Source organism: Hyla sarda, chromosome 5 (assembly GCF_029499605.1).
Source record: "Hyla sarda isolate aHylSar1 chromosome 5, aHylSar1.hap1, whole genome shotgun sequence".
Lineage (NCBI taxonomy): Eukaryota > Metazoa > Chordata > Amphibia > Anura > Hylidae > Hyla > Hyla sarda.
Window position 1 is genome coordinate 30746645 of NC_079193.1, and position 22154 is coordinate 30768798.

The following is a 22154-nucleotide window of genomic DNA, read 5'->3' on the forward strand; positions in this document are numbered from 1 at the left end:
TGGCTCTTTTCTTAGTCCCATCTTCGCCTCGACATGGGTGTCCAAGGCCCTGTCGGAGTGGTGCCAAAAGCTCGATCAGGATATCTTAGCCTGATCCCACCCCCACCCCTCCCAGAGGATATATCTGCTCTGGCTCTCTAATGCGCTAAAACTGGGGACTTTCTGTGCTCAGCTTCCATGCAGTCAGCCCATTGTTCTGCCTTTGCTGTGGGTCACCTAGCGGCCCTCCGCCGATCTATGTGGCTTAAAGCTTGGAATGCGGATGCCGCTTCCAAAAGGTCTCTCACTGAGCTTCCCTTTACGGGCGGCCGTCTTTTTGGCAGATGCCTTGATGAGATTCTCTCTGAGGCAATGGGTGGTAAGAGTTCCTTGTTACCTCAAACTAAGGCTCTCCCTACTTCCCAAAGGAAGTCCTTTTCCTTTCGGACCTCCTGGCCCCAGTAAGGGTCCGGGCAGGTGCCCTCGCGGGACAAGGAGGCTTCCTCGTTCCGGGCACGCCTTTCTTGGAAGTTGGACTCCAACCGCCCAAACCGGGTAACCGCGAAACCACTTCTGCATGAAGTGAGACCCCCACCCGCGGTTTCTTTTTGGGTGGGAGGTTGTCTCTTGTTTTTTCCGAGACATCTGGACCTCACACATTCGGAACCCTTGGGACAGGGACGTGGTGTCCAACGGTTACCGGATCAAATTCGCCTCCCTTCCGAGGGATCGCTCCTTTCGATCCCAGGCGCCCCGTCCCCTCCTCTGGCGAAGCAATTTCGGGCAGCTCCCCAGTCTCTGCTTCTCCAGGGGGTTATCGTTCCCGCCCCTCCGGGGGAACGTTTTCGGGGTTTCTATTCAAATCCAACAGTCCAAGAAGGACTGTTCTGTGCGAGCAATCCTAGACCTCTAGCTTCTCAACAGTCTCCTTCTCGTCCGCCACTTCCGAATGGAATCTCTCCGCTCGTTGGTGGTGTCCCTGGAACAAGGGGAGTTCCTTCATCTGTGGAAATCAGGGATGCCTACCTCCATGTGCCAATATTTCCGGCCCATCATCGGTACCTCTGCTTCCGGTTCCGGAGGGGCATTTTCAATTCGTAGCCCTCCCCTTTGGTCTAGCCACGGCTCCTCGGGTCTTTACAGATCCTTGCGCCAGTGATGGGCTTGTTACGGTCGAGGGGTATCTCGGTGATACCCCATCTGGACAACCCTCTCATCAAGGCTCCAACCAGAGCCCAGACTCTGGACGTCACACTGGGATTTCGATTCGACACGGCGTCTGCCCGAATTTGTCTTCCGCCAGACAAGCGCCTGGCGCTTCGGGCGGAGGTCCGCTCCTTTCGGACCCAGGCATCAATCTCCATCTGCACTTGTATGGAAGTCTTTGATCGGATGGTGGCAACTATGGAGGCCGTACCCTTTGCCTGTTTTCATTACTGCCCCCTTCAACTCGCGATTCTCTCTCGATGGAACAGGTCTCCTCTGTCCCTCGATCGTCAGATTGTTCTCCCTCTCAGGGTCAGTCAGTCTCTGCTCTGGTGGCTTCGCTCCTTTCTTCCCCTTCACTGGCAGGTTGTTACAGTGGATGCCAGACTGTCGGGCTGGGGCGGTGTGTTCAGGGATTGGACGGTTCAGGGATTGGACGGTTCAGGGACTCTGGTCTCCTCCGGAGACACTACTTCTGATAAACCTATTGGGATTACACGCGATTCTTCTTAGTCTTCTTCATTAGGAGTCACATCTTCAGTCCTGTCCTGTCTGCGTTCAGTCGGACAACGCCGTGGCGTACATAAATCGATAGGGCGGCACTCGCAGCTCGGCAGCCATGGCCGAGGTGACCAAGATTCTCATCTGGGCGGAGAACAAGGTTCCTGACATTTCGGCAATTCACATTCCGGGAGTGCTCAACTGAGTAGTGGACTTCCTCAGTCGGTCCTCGCCCAGCCCGGCGAGTGATCTCTTCATCCGGAGGTCGTCACGCAGCTCTGCGGCCTCTGGGGCATTCCGGACATAGCTCTCTTTGCGTTTCGGCACAAACGGAAAATTCTTCTGTTTGTGTCAAAGTCCGGGACCCTCAGTCTTTGGCCGTGGACGCCCTAGTGTTTCCCTGGGCGGGGTTCGCCCTACCTTATCTGTTCCCTCCTCTTCCGCTCCTTCCCAGGGTGCTGAGGAAGCTCGAGGCAGAGGAAGTCTCCGCCATTCTGGTAGCTCCAGATGGGCCCCGAAGGTCGTGGTACGCTGACGTAGTCAAGCTCCTGGACGACTCTCCTCTGCGCCTTCCGCCACTATCTCGGGGTCCTTTTTGCCACCCCAATTTACAGTCTCTGTATTTGACGGCGTGGCGGTTGAGACCGCGGTTTTGAGGGCCCGCGGGTTCTCTCCCCCAGTCTTTCACACCATGCTCAAGGCTCGTAAGCCCTCCTCCGCAAGAATTTACCACAGTCTTTGGCGGTCTTATTTTCGTTGGTGTGAAGCTCAGGACTTTTCCCCGGTGACCTTCTCGGTCCCCCGTCTTCTCTCCTTTTTGCAGTCTGGGTTGGAACTGGGGTTGTCTCTCAGTTCTCTGAGGTCAAGTTTCGGTCCTTACTGTTCTTTTCCAGTGGCCCCTGGCTTCTGATCCTCATGTCCGGTCCTTCCTCAAGGAGTGGCGCACGCTGTTTCTCCTTATCGGTCACCTTCTCCCCCTTGGGACTTGAATTGGTCCTGAGTGCCCTCCAGGGTGCACCCTTCCAGCCCCTTAGAGAGGTGTCTCTCCGCCTCCTTTCTTGAAAAGTGGCATTTCTTGTTGCTATCACCTCCGTCCGGAGGGTGTCTGAATTGGCAGCTTTTTCCTGCCTTTCTCCGTTTCTGGTGATCCACCTGGACAAGATCGTTTTCCGGTCAGATCCTTCCTTTTTACCTAAGGTGGTCTTGGCCTTTAATCTCAATGCGGACATTGTCCTCCCGTCCTTTTGTCCGGTTCCTTTTCATTCTAAGGAACGCTTACTACACAAGCTGGATGTAGTTCGAGCTGTTCGGTCTTAACTCTCCATCACTTCTTCGTTTCGTCAGTGTGATTCCTTTTTCGTCCTTCGGAAGGTCGCAAGGGACAGCCTGCTTCCAAGGCCACCATTTCTCGGTGGATCCGGTCGGCCATTTCGGAAGCCTTCGCTGTAAAGGGAAGATTCCTCCTTTCAGGGTTGTGGCTCATTCCACACGTTCTGTTTGGGCATCCTGGGCTCTCCAGAATAGGGCCTCGCAGATTTGCTAGGCGGCAACCTGGTTGTCTTTGCACACTTTACTTTCGCATCGGCTGATGACAGTCTGGGCCGTAAAGTGTTGCAGGCGGCAGTGGACCGGCCGTCTGCCTGATTACTTATCTGCCCACCCAAGGGATGGCTTTGGTACGTCCCAGGGTCTGTGTCCCCCAATGGAGCCGATAGAGAAAAGGAGATTTTTGTTTACTTACCGTAAAATCTTTCTCGAAGGATCTATTGGGGGGGGGGACACAGCTCCCACTTTTTTATTTATTTTTTCTTTGGTTCTCTGTCCGAGGGTGTGTTCAGTTATGCTTTTTCCTACTGGTTCTTGGACAAGCTCAGAGCCTGAAGGCGGGTATATCCTGCTGGGAGGAGCTGACTCTTTTTATTACCATAGTGTCACGCCTCCTAGAGACAGGAAGATACACCCACGGTCTGTGTCCCCCCCCCATTGGATCCTTCGAGAAAGAGATTTTACGGTAAGTGTTAAAAAAAAAAAATCTCCCTTTTAATATTTTTGTCCCGCTTAAAAAAAAAAAAAAAAAAAAATCATTTTAATCGTATTGACCCACAGAATAAAGAACACGTCACTTTTACCATAAAGTGTACAGTGTGAAAACGAAACCCTCCAAAATGTGCAAAATTGTGGTTTTCATTTAAATTTCCTCCCTAAAAAATTTTTTTGGGGTTCGCCCTACATTTAATGGTAAAAAATTTTTTTTACGTTCGCGCCGTTCACCGTACGGTAGAATTAACATTTTATTTTAATAGTTGATATTTACGCACGCGGCGATACCAAATGTGTATAAAATATTTTTAACACTTTTTGGGGGTGAAATAGGGAAAATGGGACAATTTATTGGGGGAGGGATTTTTCCCTTTTTTTTTTATTTTATTTTTTTACTTTTACACTTTAATAGTCCTGAGCGTTAGGCTCAGAATTTGTGCTAGTGTCCCATCCTAAATGAGGCCACCTCCCTGTGGTGGATGGGGGACACGTTTTGATCAAAAAGTGCGCTAAGAGCCTCAGTTTTTTGACCAATGTGTGCTGATACAATCCTCTTTTATTATTAATATAATATAATATAAAAAAATATAATATAAAAAAATATAATATAAAAAAATATAATATAAATAAATAATATAATAATTTAAAAAAATTTAAATTTAAAAAAATAATATAATATAATAATGCTCACAAGGAGACAGAGCTATTGTAAGAAAGCCAGGATAGTAGGATGTAATTTGATTCTACACCGCTGGCTTCCCTAGTGCATGGAGACAGAGCTGGATGCCTTCCCCTCTGTTACAGATGATCCTTTGATAACCTGCTTTCTTCTACTGTGTTGCACAGAAGGGGGAACACAAGGGAGAGGAGTGAAGATGAAACCAGGCCAGCTGCCGGGGAAAAACCTTCCAGACAAAGGACCGACACAGAAGCCTTTTGTTGGCCGAGTGTTTTACCTGGACATTACCTCAAGATTGGTAGCTGAAAAACTGGAAAAAGACATAAAGGAATTGGGAGGGGTAGGTACAGACCGGTATGTTATGTAAATGTATATCCATGTAGAAACAGAACTTAAGACATTACTCCTCTGCTGAAAAAGAATAAACCTTTCTGCAGTATATGAGGATTGATCGTCAGTAATCCTTGTAATGTTAGCAAAGTTTTTGTAGTAAATTCATGAAGTGGGTCAGGTGGATATTTCTTCTCGGCTATAAGTAGCTAGTATGTTAAAGGGGTACTTTTTCTTTGGATTTCTCTTCTGTCACAACCACAGTGCTCTCTGCTGACATTTCATTTTAGGAACTGTCCAGAGCAGCATATGTCTGCTATGGGGATTTTCTCCTGCTATGGACAGCAGAGAGCACTGTGGTTGTGACAGAAGAGAAATCCAAAAAGAAAAGAATTTCCTCTGTAGTATACAGCCGCTAATAACTACTGGAAGGATTAAGATTTTTTAATAGAAGTAACTCACAAATCTGTTTACCTTTCTGGCACCAATTATTTATTTTATTTTTTTTTTAAATCGTTTTTCCCCTTTTAAAGGAGATCTCTGGCAAAAAAATAACTTCTTCCCTATTCACAGGATAGAAGAGCGGACCGCAGGGGGTCCGACAGGTGGGGCCCGCAGTGATCACCGGGGCCGGATCCAGCTCTCTGAGGAGCGCATGCTGCAGCCGGCACATGCTCCATTCATTTCTATGCGAGTGCGTGCCGTCTACCGGTAGGCGAAATAGAAATAGTGTGTGTGTGTCGGCTACCAGTAGGCGGCATGTGCTCCTCACTGCTAGCGTCAGGGTCCCGGTGATCGTGGGGGGCCCCAGTGGTCGGATCCCCTGCGATCAGTTACTTTAGCCCCTATCTTGTGGATAGGGAATGTCATTTTTCCCACAGCAATAATTTATTTACCGATGTCATGGTTGATCCACAGCTGTTGCAAAGGGAACTCTCATCTTGTCCTGACGGGCATATACTGAGTGTTGTAGTTTTGCCATAATGTTGTCATAAAGGGTTGAAACGAGTTCCAGTGAGACCGCACCACTTCACTTAGCCATATTAGATAGGGATGTCATGAGGCCGATACTAGCCATTTGCATGGTATTGGGACTCGTTTAATGTCTCCGATACCTGCTGCTCCTCCGCTGCCCCGTTCTCCGTCCTCCTATCCACATCATAGTGTTCCATGGAGGAGCATGTGACACACACATCAGTCCACCTCCTCCCCTGTGCCTAGCGTAACACCACGGAGGAAGCAGATTGACGTATATGTCACATGCTCCTCCATAGGACGCCATGATGCGGACGGGAGAACAGGCAGTGGAGCTGCAGCACCCGACAGAGGACAGCTGCAGGTGAGCTGCCTGCAAGGGGGGGGGGTGCTACTAATGTCTACAGGGGGGCCTGCTGCTGTCTAAAGGGGGGGCCCTGCTGTCTACAGGGGGAGAGGGGGGGGGGGCCCTGCTGCTGCTGCTTTCTAAAGGCAGGCTGCTGTTTACAAGGGGGGCTGCTGCTAATGACTGCCGGGGGGAGGCTGCTACTGCTAATGACTGCCGGGGGGGGGGGGGGGGGGGGGGGGGGGGGCTGCTAATGACTGCCGGGGGGAGGCTGCTACTGCTAATGACTGCCGGGGGGGGGGGGGGGGGGGGCTGCTAATGACTGCCGGGGTGGGGGGGGGTCTGCTACTAATGTCTGTAAGGGGATACTACCTACCATTAAAGACAATCTTACAGCAGAGTCACCTGCACTAACTTGAATTTATAGGTAGGTAGTGCAGTGACCCGGTTCACCATGTGGTCATCGGTCATCTGTCTCGCCGCCAATGCAAATTCCCTGTTCTGGCCAATAGAGAAGAGAGAAATCTTGGCCGCCTCCATTGTACACAACAAGGAACCTACATATCAGCACTGTAAACAGTGCCAGAAACCGGGTCACCCTGCTGTCAGATTTCCCTTTAACCCCTTAAGGACTCAGACCATTTTGGCCTTAAGGACTCAGACAATTTAATTTTTACGTTTTCATTTTTTCCTCCTCGCCTTCTAAAAATCATAACTATTTTATATTTTCATCCACAGACTAGTATGAGGGCTTGTTTTTTGCGCGACCAGTTGTCCTTTGTAATGACATAACTCATTAGATCATAAAATGTATGGCGCAACAAAAAAACACTATTTTTGTGGGGAAATTAAAACGAAAAACGCAATTTTGCTAATTTTGGAAGGTTTCGTTTTCACGCCGTACAATTTATGGTAAAAATGACGTGTGTTCTTTATTTTGAGGGTCAATACGATTTAAAATGATACCCATTAATATATACTTTTATATTATTGTTGCGCTTAAAAAAAATCACAAACTTTTTAACCAAATTAGTACGTTTATAATCCCTTTATTTTGATGACCCCTAACTTTTTTTATTTTTCCGTATAAGCGGCGGTATGGGGGCTCATTTTTTGCGCCATGATCTGTACTTTTTTTTGATACCACATTTGCATATAAAAAACTTTTTTAATAAATGTTTTTTTTTTTTTTTATAAAAGTAGGAATTTTGGACTTTTTTTTTTTTTTTTTTTTTTTTTCGTTCACGCCGTTAACCGTACGGGATCATTAACATTTTATTTTAATAGTTCGGACATTTACGCATGCGGCAATACCAAATATGTCTATAAAAAAAAATTTTTACGCTCTTTGGGGGTAAAATAGGAAAAAAACGACGTTTTACTTTTTTATTGGGGGAGGGGATTTTTCACTTTTTTTTTTTACTTTTACATTTTTTTACACTTGAATAGTCCCCATAGGGGACTATTCATAGCAATACCATGATTGCTAATACTGATCTGTTCTATGTATAGGACATAGAACAGATCAGTGCTTTCGGTGATCTTCTGCTCTGGTCTGCTCAATCACAGACCAGAGCAGGAGACGCCGGGAGCCGGAAGGAGAGGGGACCTTCGTGCGGCGTTATGAATGATCGGATCCCCGCAGCAGCGCTGCGGGCGATCCGATCATTCATTCAAATCGCGCACTGCCGCAGATGCCGGGATCTGTATTGATCCCGGCACCTGAGGAGTTAATGGCGGACGCCCGCGAGATCGCGGGCGTCGGCCATTGCCGGCGGGTCCCTGGCTGCGATCAGCAGCCGGGATCAGCCGCGCATGACACGGGCATCGCTCCGATGCCTGCGGTTATGCTTAGGACGTAAATGTACGTCCAGGTGCGTTAAGTACCACTGCACCAGGACGTACATTTACGTCCTGCGTCCTTAAGGGGTTAAAATAAAAGTACACGTAATTGTTTTCGGCGAGTACTAAAATTAAAGTATCGGTACTCGGTCCCTAATATTAGATGCACTGACTGACCAGGTGGGCAAAGTCCCAGCAGACTTCCAAATGTTTGAACCGGATTCGTCCAGCATCCACTTCCTAAATTAGAATTTATTCCAGCAAAGACATCGTTTCGACCCTTTGTTGCTATGCGTCTTTTTAAAATTTGCAAAGTCAAAAGTTTTTTATTTTAACAAGAGTAAGGCTATCCAGGCATGCTGGGAGTTGAAGTTTTGCAACATCTGGAGGGCCACAGATTGAGACCACTGATCTCCCATAATTTGAGACCACTGCCTAAATGGTCATCTTGTTTGTCAAGCTTAAAAAGGGGTACCCCAGTGGAAAACTTCTGTTTTGTAAATGACTTAACTAGTATAAAAAAAAAAGTCATCCTTTTTTAGCAGCTGTATGCTACAGAGGAAATTCTTTACTTTTTGAATTTCTTTTTTGTGTTTGTCCACAGTGCTCTCTGGACAGTTCCTGACACAGACAGAGGTGTCAGCAGAGTAGCATAGGTTTACTATGGGGATTTTCTACTGCTCTGGACAGTTCCTGATACGGGTATCAGGTGTCAGCAGAGGGCACTGTGAACAAGACAAAAAAAAAAAAAAAAAAAAAAAATTTCCTCTGTAGCATACAGCTGCTAAAAAGTACTGGAAGGATTAAGATTTTTTTTTTTTTAATAGAAGTAATTTACAAATCTGTTTTTAAAGGGGTATTCCGGGCAAAAACATATTATCCCCTATGAAATGATAGGGGATAAGATGTCTGATCGCGAGGGTCCCGCCGCTGGGACACCCTGCAATCTCCCTGCAGCAGCCCGCATTCTATGCGTAGCTGCGTCTGCCGTTTCGGAAACAGCCGGTCTTCCGAGACGGGGACGTGATGCCACGCCCCCTCCATTCATGTCTATGGGAGGGGGAGCTGCGGCCATTACGCCCCCTCCCATAGAAATGAATGGAGGGGGCGAGGCGTAACGTCACGTCCCCGTCTCGGAAGCCCAGCGGTTTCCAAAACTGCAGACGCAGCTACGCATAGAATGCGCGCTGCTGCAGGGAGATCACGGGGTGTCCCAGCGGCGGGCCCCCTGTGACTAGACATCCCCTATCCTTTCGATAGGGGATAAGATATTTTTGCCCCATATACCCCTTTAACTTTCTGGCAACAGTTCATTGGGGGGGGGGACTTAGTTTTCCACCAGAGTACCCCTTTTAAGATCTCTGTTTAGCCAAAGCTAAGTGTGCTTTTTTGTTTTCCTTTTTTATTGTAGACTGTCGAAGGATTTCTTAGTAAAGAAATAAGTTGTCTAATCACAAATAAGAAAGAAGCAAAGTGTACAAAGTCACTAAAATACCCAGGTTCCATGCCAAGTCCTGAACCTGCCCAGAATTCAGGTAGCAGTTCTGCTCGACCAAGTGGCCATAAAGGAGATGGGGGCTCCAGTAAGAAACCAGAAAAGGTAAGAGGTTCGGAGTTCTTGTCAAGGGATTTATACCACAGAAGGCAAACCTTTAACCCCTTAAGGACCTGGGGTTTTTCAGTTTTTTTGCATTTTCGTTTTTTCCCTCAACTTTTTCCTCCTTTAAAAAATCATAAATCTTTCAATTTTGCACCTAAAAATCCATATGATGGCTTATTTTTTTGCGCCACCAATTCTATATTGTAATGACGTCAGTCATTTTACCCAAAAATCTACAGCGAAACAGGGAAAAAAAATCATTGTGAGAAAAAATAGAAAAAATAAATAAAAAAAGCCATTTTGTGACGTTTGGGGGGGCTTTCGTTTCTACACAGTACATTTGTTGTTAAAAATGACACCTTCTCTTTATTCTATAGGTCCATACGATTAAAATGTTACCCTACTTACATAGGTTTGACTTTGTCGTACTTCTGGAAAAAATCATAACTACATGCAGGAAAATGTATACGTTTAAAAATGTCATCTTCTGACCCCTATAACTTTTTGCGCCATGATCTGAAGGTTTTTAGCGGTACCCTTTTCTCTGGCGCTCTTCATTGGGGGGACACTGAACTGATGGGTATATGCTCTTGCCACTAGGAGGCACTGACACTAGGGGGGAAAAAGTCGACTCCTCCCTGGCAGGATATACCTGCCCACTGGAAGTGAGGAAACCAGTTTTATCTAGTGTCAGTAAGGAGGTGCACACAGGCCTGGAGCTCTCCAGACCTTGTCTTCTTTCTCTTTATTATTTTCCTGGCTTAACCCCTTAAGGACAGAGCTAATTTTCACCTTAAGGACGCAGGACTTTTTTTTACAAATCTGACCATTGTCACTTTAAGCATTAATAACTCTGGGATGCTTTTACTTTTCATTCTGATTCAGAGATTTTTTTTTTTTTTTTTTTTCGTGACATATTCTAGTTTATGTTGGTGGTAACATTTCGTCGATACTTGCATCATTTCATGGTGAAAAATTTGAAACTCTCTGCTTATAAGGAAAATGGACATCCCAAATAAATTTTATATTGATTCACATGTACAATGTCTACTGTATATTTGCATCATAAAGTGGACATAAAGCAAGAAAACCCCCACATGGCATACTATTTTGGAAACTACACCCCTCAGGGAACGTAACCAGGGGTACAGTGAGCCTTAACACCCCACAGGTGTTTGACGACTTTTCGTTAAAGTTGGACGTGTAAATAAATATATATATATATATTTTTTTTTTTAACTAAAATGCTGGTTTTCCCCAAAATTTTACATTTCTACAAGGGGAAATAGAAGAAATGGGGTTACAAATATTGGGGGGCATTGTCTCCTGAGTATGGAAATACCCCATGTGTAGACGTCAAGTGCTCTGCTGGTGAACTACAATGCTCAGAAGAGAAGGAGCGCCAGTGAGATTATGGAGAGAGAATTTGGTTGGAATAGAAGTCAGGGGCGTTGTGCATTTACAAAGCCCCTTGTGGTGCCAGAACAGTGGACACCCCCACATATGACCCCATTTTGGAAACTACACCCCTCACGGAATTTAACAAAGGGTGCAGTGAGTATTTACACCCCACTGGCATTTGACAGATCTTTGGAACAGTGGGCTGTGCAAATGAAAAATAAAATTTTTCACTTTCACAGACCACTGTTCCAAACATCTGTCAGACACCTGTGGGGGGGGTAAATGCTCACTGCACCCCTTATTACATTCCGTGAGCGGTGTAGTTTCCAAAATGGGGTCACGTGGGTATTTTTTTTCGTTTGTCAGAACCGCTGTAAAATCAGCCGCCCCTGTGCAAATCGCCAATTTAGGCCTCAAATGTACATAATGCGCTCACTCCTGAGCCTTGTTGTGCGCCCGCAGAGCATTTTACGCCCACATATCGGGTATTTCCGTACTCAGGAGAAATTGCGTTACAAATTTTGGGTGTCTTTTTTTTTTTTTTTTTTTTTTTTTCCTTCCTTTTACCTCTTGTGAAAATAAAAAGTATGGGGCAACACCAGCATGTTGTTGTAAAAAATTTTTTTCTTAACACTAAACGGCTGATGTAGACCCCAACTTTTTCATAAGGGGTAAAAGGAGAAAAAGCCCCCCAAAATTTGTAGTGCAATTTCTCCCGAGTACGGAGATACCCCATATGTGGCCCTAAACTGTTTCCTTGAAATTCGACAGGGCACTAAAGTGAGAGAGCACCATGCGCATTTGAGGACTAAAATAGGGATTGCATAGGGGTACTCTACGCCAGTGATTCCCAAACAGGGGGCCTCCAGCTGTTCCACTACTTCCTCTTCAGGGTGTGGTTGTGTGATCGTCAGCTCCAGGAGAACCAGAGAGCAGCAGGATTTTCACCAGCCCTCCCCCCAGGTTTGTGGCAGCCTTCAGGGAAGGGCTTCCCTGCATGAACCCCAACATCCCCACCTCCTGTTCCAGGCCGGCGGGAGGTGGAGGAGACATTGCAACGGCCAACTCCCAGGATTGGGTACGGAGATCCTCCAGGATCCGCAGAAATGCAGAACCAACTCCACCATCCATGTCTGGAAGCCGCAAGGAAGGCTACAAGCAAGGCTGCAGGGAAAAGCCTGCATGAAGGTGAGGAGTTGAGGAGAAACATGGTTAGGCAAGGTACCTCTGAACCCCAGCAATGGGGGGTATTGGGTCCCAGGGAGTCTTTTGCCACTTTTGGGTCCTGACTCCAAGCAAAAATGGCGGAGTATGAGCGTCTTGGCAAAATGCTTCGTGGGCTAAGAGAGGACTTAAAATTTGCCCGGTACCAGGCTGATTACACCTCGAAAAATCTAAGGCCAGTGTATTCGGCTAAAGTGCGCACCCTGAAAAAAGAGGTTGAGGAGGTAGAAAGGGTGAGGATGGAGATCATGGAAGGGGCTGGTATCTTCAGAGAAAAACTCTGCAATGAAAATCGGTTCAGAGGCAAGCAGAACCCAGAAAGAGAGGAGGAGGTCAGTCACAGCAAAAGCAGTGCAGAGGAGGACGGTGTGGAGGAAGATGGTGGTGGAGAAAGAGCGGACAGTGCTGAGGAAGGTGCTAAAGAGAAGCAAGATGGTGGTTCAGAGGAGAGTGACATTGAGGACACAACCCAGAGTACATACATAAATCCTTCTCAGGTAGCCCTGCCTGTAACGTCAGATAACAGCAGTGACGACAGTGGCAGAAGCAATGGGTCAATTGGTGGTGGATTGCTGAAGGAGATTGTGCTCCAAGAGTCACCTACCCATTTTGAGAACTTCTCATTTGGAAATGACTTGGGCCCAGATACTGAGGTGAAGGGCAAGAGGAAGAGGAGAAACAAAAGGAGAGGTCACCAGACTTGTTTATTCTTCTCTCTAACAGTCTGGGCCATCTGAAAAGGTGGTTCAGGCTGGTGGGCCCCGCAGTCTGCCCGACCCCGCTTTTGCTGTAAAGCGGGGCTAGCATGGGGGGTACATGGTGGATAAGGTTTCTAAGATGGCTGCTGATGCCAAGGAGCCCGCCTGGCCTGCTGGTAGGGAAGGGCAGGACAGGCTTAAGGTGGGCGACTCTGGTGCTGCAGGACCACCCCAGGTGGGTGGGGGGCGTGTCCTAGTGCCGGAGCTTGGTGATGTTGCTGTCTGCTCGGGGGGCGGTCCACTGAGCGATCTGGGCGTAGCAGGGCACTCCTCTGTGAGGGGGGGGGGGGGGGAGGGAAGGGAGTGTCCATGCGTCTGGATTGGCAGAAAAGCCCGGTCGGGTGAGGTGGCTCCTGAAGGTTGCACTGACGCTGTGGGGAATCCTCTGGGCTGCCACGAGCAGGGTCTCCATTACGGCAGCTGGCTCCGCCCTTCTTCCCCATTCAGCGCGCGAGCTGGCGGTACCTCCCCTCCAGCTCGTGCGCTGCTGGGGGTTATTGTCCCGCCCTCCTTCCCTGTTCTGGGGGCGACGTGGCGTGCAACTGCAGGAGCTAGCGTCCCCGCCCCCTATTAACCTCTTGCGGCGGCTTGGCAGGCACTTATGTGCTCTGCTCTGAGCCGTCGCTCCTCCAGAGGGTCTTTTTTCTGCCTTCTGGGGCGGCTCACCTTCTCGCGCTTACCGTGCAGGTGTGGCCGGCACGGTCTTCTGGCGGCGAGCGGCCCCTGTGGAGCTCTGCCGCCAGGGTCCGGGTCCCTGGCGGCACATGGCTGACTCCCGGGCAGGGCGACACGGCACCACTATGGCTCCCACGGCAACTGCCGCAGGAGCTCGCGTCCCGGTTCCCCATTAACGCCTTCCGGAGCGGCGGCTTGGCAGGCACTTATGTGCTCTGCTCTGAGCCGTTGCTCCTCCTGAGGGTCTGTTTTCTGCCGCTGTGGGCAGCACTTTCTGGGGGAGTTTTATTGTGGAACTGGGGTACAGGACACAGTTTTCATGTATACGATCATTAATTTAATAAAAAAAAAATAAAAAAATGGTTTTCTTGGTCACTCAGACCATTTGTTGGTGTTTGGTTCCCTCTTGTGGCCAACACTTGTATTAGTCTGATTTCTATTGTTTCCTTCCACCGCTGAGGGCCACGCAATAAGCAAGTTCCTCGGTGTCCCTGGCAGACGTTCATGTTTCTTTAATCTGTCAGGTCTGCCGCCCACCCATCCTAGGGGTGTTCCTGGCATGTCATGCTGTGGTTTTCCCTTCTCCACGGGCTATAGCTTCTGTGGCTAGGGCTCCGGATACCCTCATCCGGCGCACAGTCCTCATGAGTTTATTCCTTCATGGCATGGAATAGACCTGTTTTTCATATGCGGACAGTAGTTTCGCCTGTCCCTCTTTTTGGGGCTGCCACTTCCACGGCTCACACTCGGTACCCCACTGCTGGTGCGAGGTGCCTTCTCAACCGCCTGTCATACATTTTCAGCTGCTGTATCTGCGGCTGCAGTTCCGGTCTCTCACTACTGTTCGAGGTGTCGTCCGGACTGCCCCATTGTCCATTATGGTCCCGTACTAGTAATCCAGACATTGGTCTGCATGGTTACCTACACTGCTTGTCATACATCACACGGCTGGTGCATCTGCATCTGGAGTTTCTGTACCTCACTACTGTGTGAGGCGTCCGATGGAGTGTTCATTATCTACTATGGACCCATACCAGTAAGTCAGACAGCGGTCTGCATGGTTTCCTATGCCATCTGTCATGCCTTATATGGCCGATGTACCTACGACTGGAGTTCCGATACCTCACTACTGTTTGAGGTGTCCGATGGAGTGTTCCGTTCTCTGCTATGGACCCATACCAGTAAGCCAGACAGTGGTCTGCGAGGTTTCCTATACCGACTGTCATACATCATATGCCTGATGTACCTACGACTGGAGTTCCAATACCTCACTACTGGGCGAGGTGCCGATGGGATGAGTCGTTGTCTACTATGGACCCATACCAGTAATCCTGACATTGGTCTGTATGGTTCCCTACACCGCCTGTCACACAGCAAACGGCTGATATATCTGCAGCTGGAGTCCCGGTACCGACAGGATGACTCGTGGAATGACAGGATGACTCGCTGTCTACTATAGACCCATACCAGTAAGCCGGACAGTTCTCTGCAACGTGGCTGATATACTGCGGTTGGATTTCTGGGACCTCTCTAATGCGAAGTACAGGCGGACAGACTCCTTGTCTATGTTGACCTGTGCCAGTAGTTTTCTGCATGGATTCCCATACCATTACTGGCTGACGATTCTGCGGTTGGACTTCTGGTGCCTCTTTCCTGTGAGGTGCCTGATGGGATATCCCCTTATCTCCTGTAGACCCATACCAGTGAGCCAGACAGGGGTCTGTCTGTGGGTCCACACCGCATGTTGTGCATCACTCAGCTGAGATATCTGCAGTGGGTGTCTCGTCGACCGTTTTTGTGCGGGTGCCGACGGAACTACCCATCATCTGCTATTGAACCATTCCTGTTAGTCAGTTGTCTGCGTGGTTCCTACAACCGCACGTTACCCATCACATGGCTGATGTTCCCGCGGTTGGAGTTCGGTTACCTCACTACTCTGCGAGGTGTTCGTCGGAAGGTCTCACTGTCTCCTCTGGCCCATATCTGTACTGATCTACACTGCCTGGCTTACATCACCCGGCTGATGTATCTGCGGAGGGAGCTTCGGTACCCCGCTGTTTTGCGTGGTGTCGACGGACCTGCTTGGGGTCTACTCCAGACCCATACCTGTTGAACAGGTGGTCTGCATGGCTCCCTACGCCGCCTGTTTCACATCTCAAGGCTGATGTATCCGCGGCTGGAGTTCTGGTACCTCCTACGGTGCTGGGTGCCCGCCGGATTGGCTTGTTCCATACCACTACGCCACACAGTGGTCTGCATTTTTCCTCTGCCGCGGCTGACTGCTTGCGGCTGGAGTCCCGGTTCCCCACTGCTGTTCGTGGTATGCACGGAACTGACTCATTGTGTTCCAGGGACCCTATGAGGTTTAGTGATTCATCCCATGGCTCCTCTGCCTCCCTCCTATCTCCAGGAGCGGGGTTTCCGTCCATGGCTCCTTGACCTCCCGCCTGTGTCGATGGAGCACATTTACTGACTTTGTCTCTTCTCTCCACGCTTCGGGCGTTTCCCTCGTTCAGTCAGTCTGTTGTCTACTCTGTTTCCGCTGCCATCGGTCCCTGACCTCAGGGCCGCCGCGAGCATAGCCTGTTTTTCCGTAACTCGCCACTGAGTGCGGAAACTGGGGTAAGGTCCCCACAGGTACGCAAGTTTGCTGTCAGTTGGACGTTCCTTCGGTTGCTGAGTCTTTCTACTCCACCTGGTCATCCGTTTGGTCAGACCGCACTCTAGTACCCCACTTTATGTGGGGGGCTGACTGGAGTCATCTTGGGTGCTCTGGAATTCTATTCTTGTCGGCCATTCGGTTTGCCACGTGGCTGTCTGACTCCAGTTATCTGCCATACTTCTCCCACTCTGTAATCGGTAGTTCAGGTGACCCGCTGCCAAGGTGTTGTTTTCAGTGCGTCTCTCAATGGACTTTGTTCCATGCTTCAGATTCAGAGTGGCAGGGTGTACCCTGTCCGACGGCAGGTATATCTCTTCTCGGGGTGTTTTCTGTATGCGGGACTGGACCGGCCCATGGTCCATATGCCACATAGCCGGACTGTGTCTGCATGTTTTTCTAAACCACCTGGTCACCTTCCTCGTTACTTCGCGGCCGCGGCTGTTGTCCGATGTCCCTTTTTCCAGGGAAAGTTCCGCTGTGTGCGTATCTGCGGGTTCTTGACGCCCTTTCTCCCTGCGAGTCTACCTGTGTCTGCAGGTTTCCTGCGCTACATTCCTTCTTCCTTGGGATGTCTGCGTTTTTTTGTTCTTTGTGTGGCGGCCTTTTTTTTTTTACCCCACTGCTATCGTTGCCCTGCTCCAGTGTCCTGGCTTCCTCTCCCTTTGGGGTCTCCTGTTGCCCCTCTGGACAGAGTCGGGGGCTCTGTCCACCCACCTCTTGTCCCATAGCCTTTCCACAAGGGGTGTGGGGATCGGGGTGCCCTTGGCCTTTCCTTGTGCCCTCCTCAGTTTCTTCCTGTCTGGGCTGTGGGCTTGCCGGCCGCCTTTGTGGCCTTGCTCTCTTCCACCTTTTTTGTTTTCTACTGCTGCTCACGCAGCCTAGCCTCTCTCCTCTGCTGGAGGACTTTGTGCCATCTCCATGGAAGGGTTAGTTCTTCTTTCCCCTTTTTGTCTGTGTCAGTTATACCACACTGACACCTAGGTCTCCGGGCCCAATCCTTCCTGCGCGCCACCCCAACCCTCCCCCCCCCGTTCCCGTCCTGGCAGGATGCTTTTTCGGAGTGCTCGGGTCCGCTCGGACCGCTGGATCTATGACTTTCTGGTCCTCTGCTTGGACTCTGTCCTTGGCTGCTGTGGCATGCCTTCCTTTCAGGCAACTTTTTCGGTTCACCCTTTGGTGCTGGTTCCGATCTTGGGCATGTGTTCTGTTTCGATCCAGACTTTTTTTTTCTCTACTGCACTCCTTCTCTTCTTCTGTTCCTCTATGTAGTGGTCGTCCGGTGTCTTTTCGCGGACGTCTGCTTTTCCTTACTCCTCTGGGGTTGTTCATTTTTCAGTTGACCCTTACATATCGATTTCTCGTCTGGTCCCCCCCAGAGTTCGGCTTTTTCCTTGGGGTCCTAGTCCCTCTTCTTGGTCGGGCGATCTTCTGGTAGCTCTAGTCTGTCTCCGACCTGGGGGCTCGTCCACGGACCCCGTGGACTCTGGGGTTCAGTCTTGGGACTGATCCCTTCTTTCCGGTGGTTGTATTTTTCCCACCCTAGGGGACTGCTTTGGTACGTCCCATTCGGTGTCCCCCAATGAAGAGTGCCAGAGAAAAGGAGATTTTTGTACTCACCGTAAAATCTTTCTCGTAGCTCTCATTGGGGGACACCGCACCCACCCATTTCTTCTTCCTTTTTCTGGATTATTCTTTCCGGTTCTTGAGTTGTTTCTCCGGGATTCCTTTCTAGGGTCCTTCGGACATATTTCTTGTTGGTTTCTCCTACTGCTTTGTGACAAAACTGGTTTCCTCACTTCCAGTGGGTGGGTATATCCTGCCAGAGAGGAGCTGACTTTTTTTTCCTAGTGTCAGCGCCTCCTAGTGGCAAGAGCATATAACCATCAGTTCGGTGTCCCCCCCCCCCCCCCCAAACAATAAGAGCAACGAGAGATTTTACAGTGAGTACAAAAATCTCCTTTTTGTATTGATCGGACTTTTTGATCGCTTTTTATTCCTTTTTTCATTACATAAAGTGTCCAAAAAATGCACTATTTTGGACTTTGGAATTTTTTTGCGCATACGCCATTGACCGTGTGGTTTAATTAATGATATATTTTAATAATTCAGACATTTCCACATGCGAAGATACCACATGTTTGTTTTCATTTTTATTTACACAGGTTTTTTTTTTTCTATGGGAAAAGGGGACCCTCCTGCTGTGTCTCAGCTGTTCGGGCTGCCGTGATTTCGCCGCGGCGATCCCAAACAGCTCCCTGAGCTAGCTAGCAAAGTTTTTAGTTTCACTTTTTAGATGCGCCGATCAACTTTCGCCGCCGCGTCTAAAGGGTTAATTGCGCGCTGCACCGCGATCAGTGCCACGGGTCCCGGCCGTTGTTAGAGGCCATGGCCCCGCATTATAGAACGGGAGCGGACTCATGACGTACCAGTACGTCATGGGTCCTTAACAGGTTAAAATTCTCCAGATAACCCCTATTATAGTATAAACATAGCTCAAAGAACTTCCTCTCTCAAAACAATAAGCTCTTTTGAATGAGAGGGGGGTGGTTACGAATTATAGATGATAGAAAATTAGGTAGATAATAGATTTTGCTGCAGATTTCATCCTTTCCAAGGAAACCTGCAACAAATCTGCAGAAAACACATTGTGCGACCAGTTGTCCGTTGTAATGCCATCACTAACTTTACCATAAAATGTATGGCGCAACCAAAAAAATACAATTTGTGTGGGGAAATGTAAAAGAAAACCACAATTTTGCTAACTTTGGAAGGTTTAGTTTTCACACTGTACAATTTTACGGTAAAAATGACATGTTCTTTATTCTTTGGGTCAATACGATTAAAATGATACCCATGATGATATACTTTTCACAAACTGTTTAACCAAATTAGTACATTTAAAATCCCCCATTTTGAAGACATATATAACTTTTTTTTTTTTTTTTTCTGTATAAGCGGTGGTATGAGGGCTCACTTTTTGTGCCGTGATCTATTGATACCATATTTGCTTATCTAAAACTTCTAATACTTTTTAATTAATTTTTTGGGGAATAAAATGCTCTTAAAAAAGCGGCAATTTTGGCCTTTTTTTTTTTTTTTTTTTTTTTTTTTTTTTTTTTAACCGTTCATGCCGTTCACCATACAGTATCATTTAACATTTTATTTTAATAGTTGGGATATTTACGCACGGGGCGATACCAAATATGTATATAATTTTTTTTTTTTTTTTTTTTTTTTTTTTTTTTTTTTTGTCGGGGGGGGGGGGGGGGGGGTAAAATAGTAAAAATGGGACACTTTACGTTTTTATTCGGGGGGGGGGGGGGGGGGGTTCACTTATTTTTTACTTTTATTTTTACACTTTAATAGTCCCCATGATCAGTGCTATGCATAGGACATAGCACTGATCAGTATTATCGGTCATCTTCTACTCTGGTCTGCTCTATCGCAGACCAGAGCAGAAGGCAGCGGAGGCAGGTGAGGGGACCTCCGGCTGCCATGCTGGATGATCGGATCGCTGCGAGCGATCAGATCATCCATTCAAAGTGCCACGATGCTGCAGATCTGTATTGATTACAGCATCTGAGGGGTTAATGGCTGCTATCAGCAGCCGGAACCTGCCGTGCATGACGAGAGCATCCCTCTGATGCTCGCGGTTATGCATAGGACTTAAATGTACATCCTGGTGCGTTAAGTACCAGCTCACCAGGACGTAAATTTACGTCTTGCGTCATTAAGGGGTACTCCACTGGAAAAAATCTTATCCCTTGCCCAAAGTATAGGGGATAAAATGTCTGATCATGGGGGTCCGGTCGCTGGGGATCCCCGCGATCTCCGTACCGGCAGCAATGGCGTCTGGTATACCGAAGCTTGGAGCTTCCGTTTTTGTGACGCCACGTCCCCTCCATTCATGTCTATGGGAGGGGGTGTGATGGCTAGTACATTAAAAATTACGCCTCCTCCCATAGACATGAATGGAGGGGGCATGACGGCTGTAGTCACCAGTCATCCGGCACGGAGCAGAGTTCGCTCTGTGCACTGGATGTCTGGGGTGCTGCAGCGGAAAAATCTCAGGGGTCCCCAGAGGCAGGACCTCAGCGATTAGACATCTTATCCCCTATCCTTTTGTATAGGCGATAACATGTTCTCCGGCGGAGTTCTCCTTTTTAAAGTTACGTCACGTGTACACCCACCTTTAATAACTTTCATCTCTTCGTTTTTATTTTTATTTTTTTGCTTTGTTTTGTAGGTAAAGCTTCTCCCAAACAACTGTCTTTTTTTGTTTGGAGGTGAAAAATTACTCATTAGACTGTAGCAAATCTATAGGAAAAATCTCAATCTATTCAGCAGTTGTTTTTTTTTTTTTTTTTTTTTTTTTTTCTTCTTGTAAAGGTTTTTTTTTTTCCAGACTTTTCCAGACATCTCCTCTGGTCTAGAACGTTTGGCAAGCACAAACAACTTTTACATGACTAAATCGATAGCCAGTTCAGCAGACTTGGATTCAGTGAATCTTAGTGCCCTATTAAACTTGGCAATAATGGGCCTGTGTAGCCAATAATCACTTTGTGTAATTTGGCTCTTAGTGCAGATTTGCTCAACTCTATTCCTTATGACTCTCTTTTCTTTCTATTGATTTTTTTTCTAATACTTTTTTGTTTACAGGAAGATGCCAGCAGAGGGAAATCATTACTTAAAAAAGTGATAAAAGAACCGGTGAGTCAGTGACCATTGTGACTTTATACCTTTATTTTTCAGTCTGTCCACCTGTGACCACTACAGCCAATCGGTGGCCTCAGCAGTTATGTATTATAATACTGGCATCAACACTTGGTGACGAGAGGCTACTGATTTACTGCAGTGATCAGGTATTGGCCACTAGTAATCAGGGATTACAAATCACAAGTTTTGCACAAAAATTCCCGACTTTTTGTGCTGCATACTTCACTTTTTTAAGAGCTCTTGGGCGTAGTGGGATGGGGTTTGACCAAGTGGATTTAACATTACGTTTGCCAGAAATTTGAGTATGTTCTATTGAAAACCTACTCCAGCTCAGTGCTAGAGTAGGTTTCAAATTCTGGCACATGGCTAGTGAGTGATTTGTACCAAATTTATAAAGAACTAGGGATGTACCGATACTGGTATCGGGGCCGACACTAGCCATTTGCATGGTATCGGGGACTCGTTTAATGTCCCCGATAGCATGCCCGATACCTGGTGCAGCTCTGCTGCCCCATTCTTCCATCCTCCCATCCGCATCAGTGTCCCATGGAGGAGCATGTGACACACACGTCACTCCACCTCCTCCCCTGCACCCAGCGTAACGCTACACAGGAAGCAGAGTGACGTGTATGTCACATGCTCCATCATAGGAAGACACGATGCGGACAGGAGAACAGGCAGTGGAGCGGCAGCCCCAGCACCCGACCCGAGGAGGTGAGCTGCCTGCAAGGAGGGGGCTGCTACTAATGTCTAAATGGGGTGGGGGGGCTGCTGCTGTTTAAATGGGGGCCCACTGTCTAAAGGGGGGCTGTGGTCTGCAGGGGGGCAGCTGTCTACAGTGGGGGCTGCTACTAATGACTGCCAGGGGGCTCTTGCTAATGTCTGCAAGGGGATACTAACTACTATTAAAGACAATCTTACAGCAGAGTAACCTGCACTAACTTGAATTTATAGCTAGATGCTGGTGACCCGGTTTCTACCGCTGCTCACCTTGTGGTCATAGGTCTCGCCACCAATGCAAATTCCCTGTTCTGTCCAATGGAGAAGAGAGAAATCTTGGCTCATACTACAGCAGCTGCCTCCATTGTACACAACAAGGACCCACATATCATACGGTAAACAGCGCCAGAAACCAGGTCACCCTGCTGTCAGATTCCCTTTAAAATATAAGTACTCCTAATTGGTATCGGCGAGTACTAGAATTAAAGTATCGGTACTCG

The 22154-nt window shown here is 48.1% G+C and overlaps 1 protein-coding gene across 1 annotated transcript in view; it reads left to right on the forward strand.

The window, feature by feature from the left end:
* DBF4 (DBF4 zinc finger) overlaps positions 1-22154 on the forward strand; it is a 51181-nt gene that overhangs the window by 13466 nt on the left and 15561 nt on the right. Inside the window, exons 4-6 of the mRNA XM_056519131.1 lie at positions 4573-4745; positions 9310-9498; positions 20878-20928. Coding sequence (XP_056375106.1) covers positions 4573-4745; positions 9310-9498; positions 20878-20928 — 413 coding nt within the window. The remainder of the gene's footprint in view (positions 1-4572; positions 4746-9309; positions 9499-20877; positions 20929-22154) is intronic.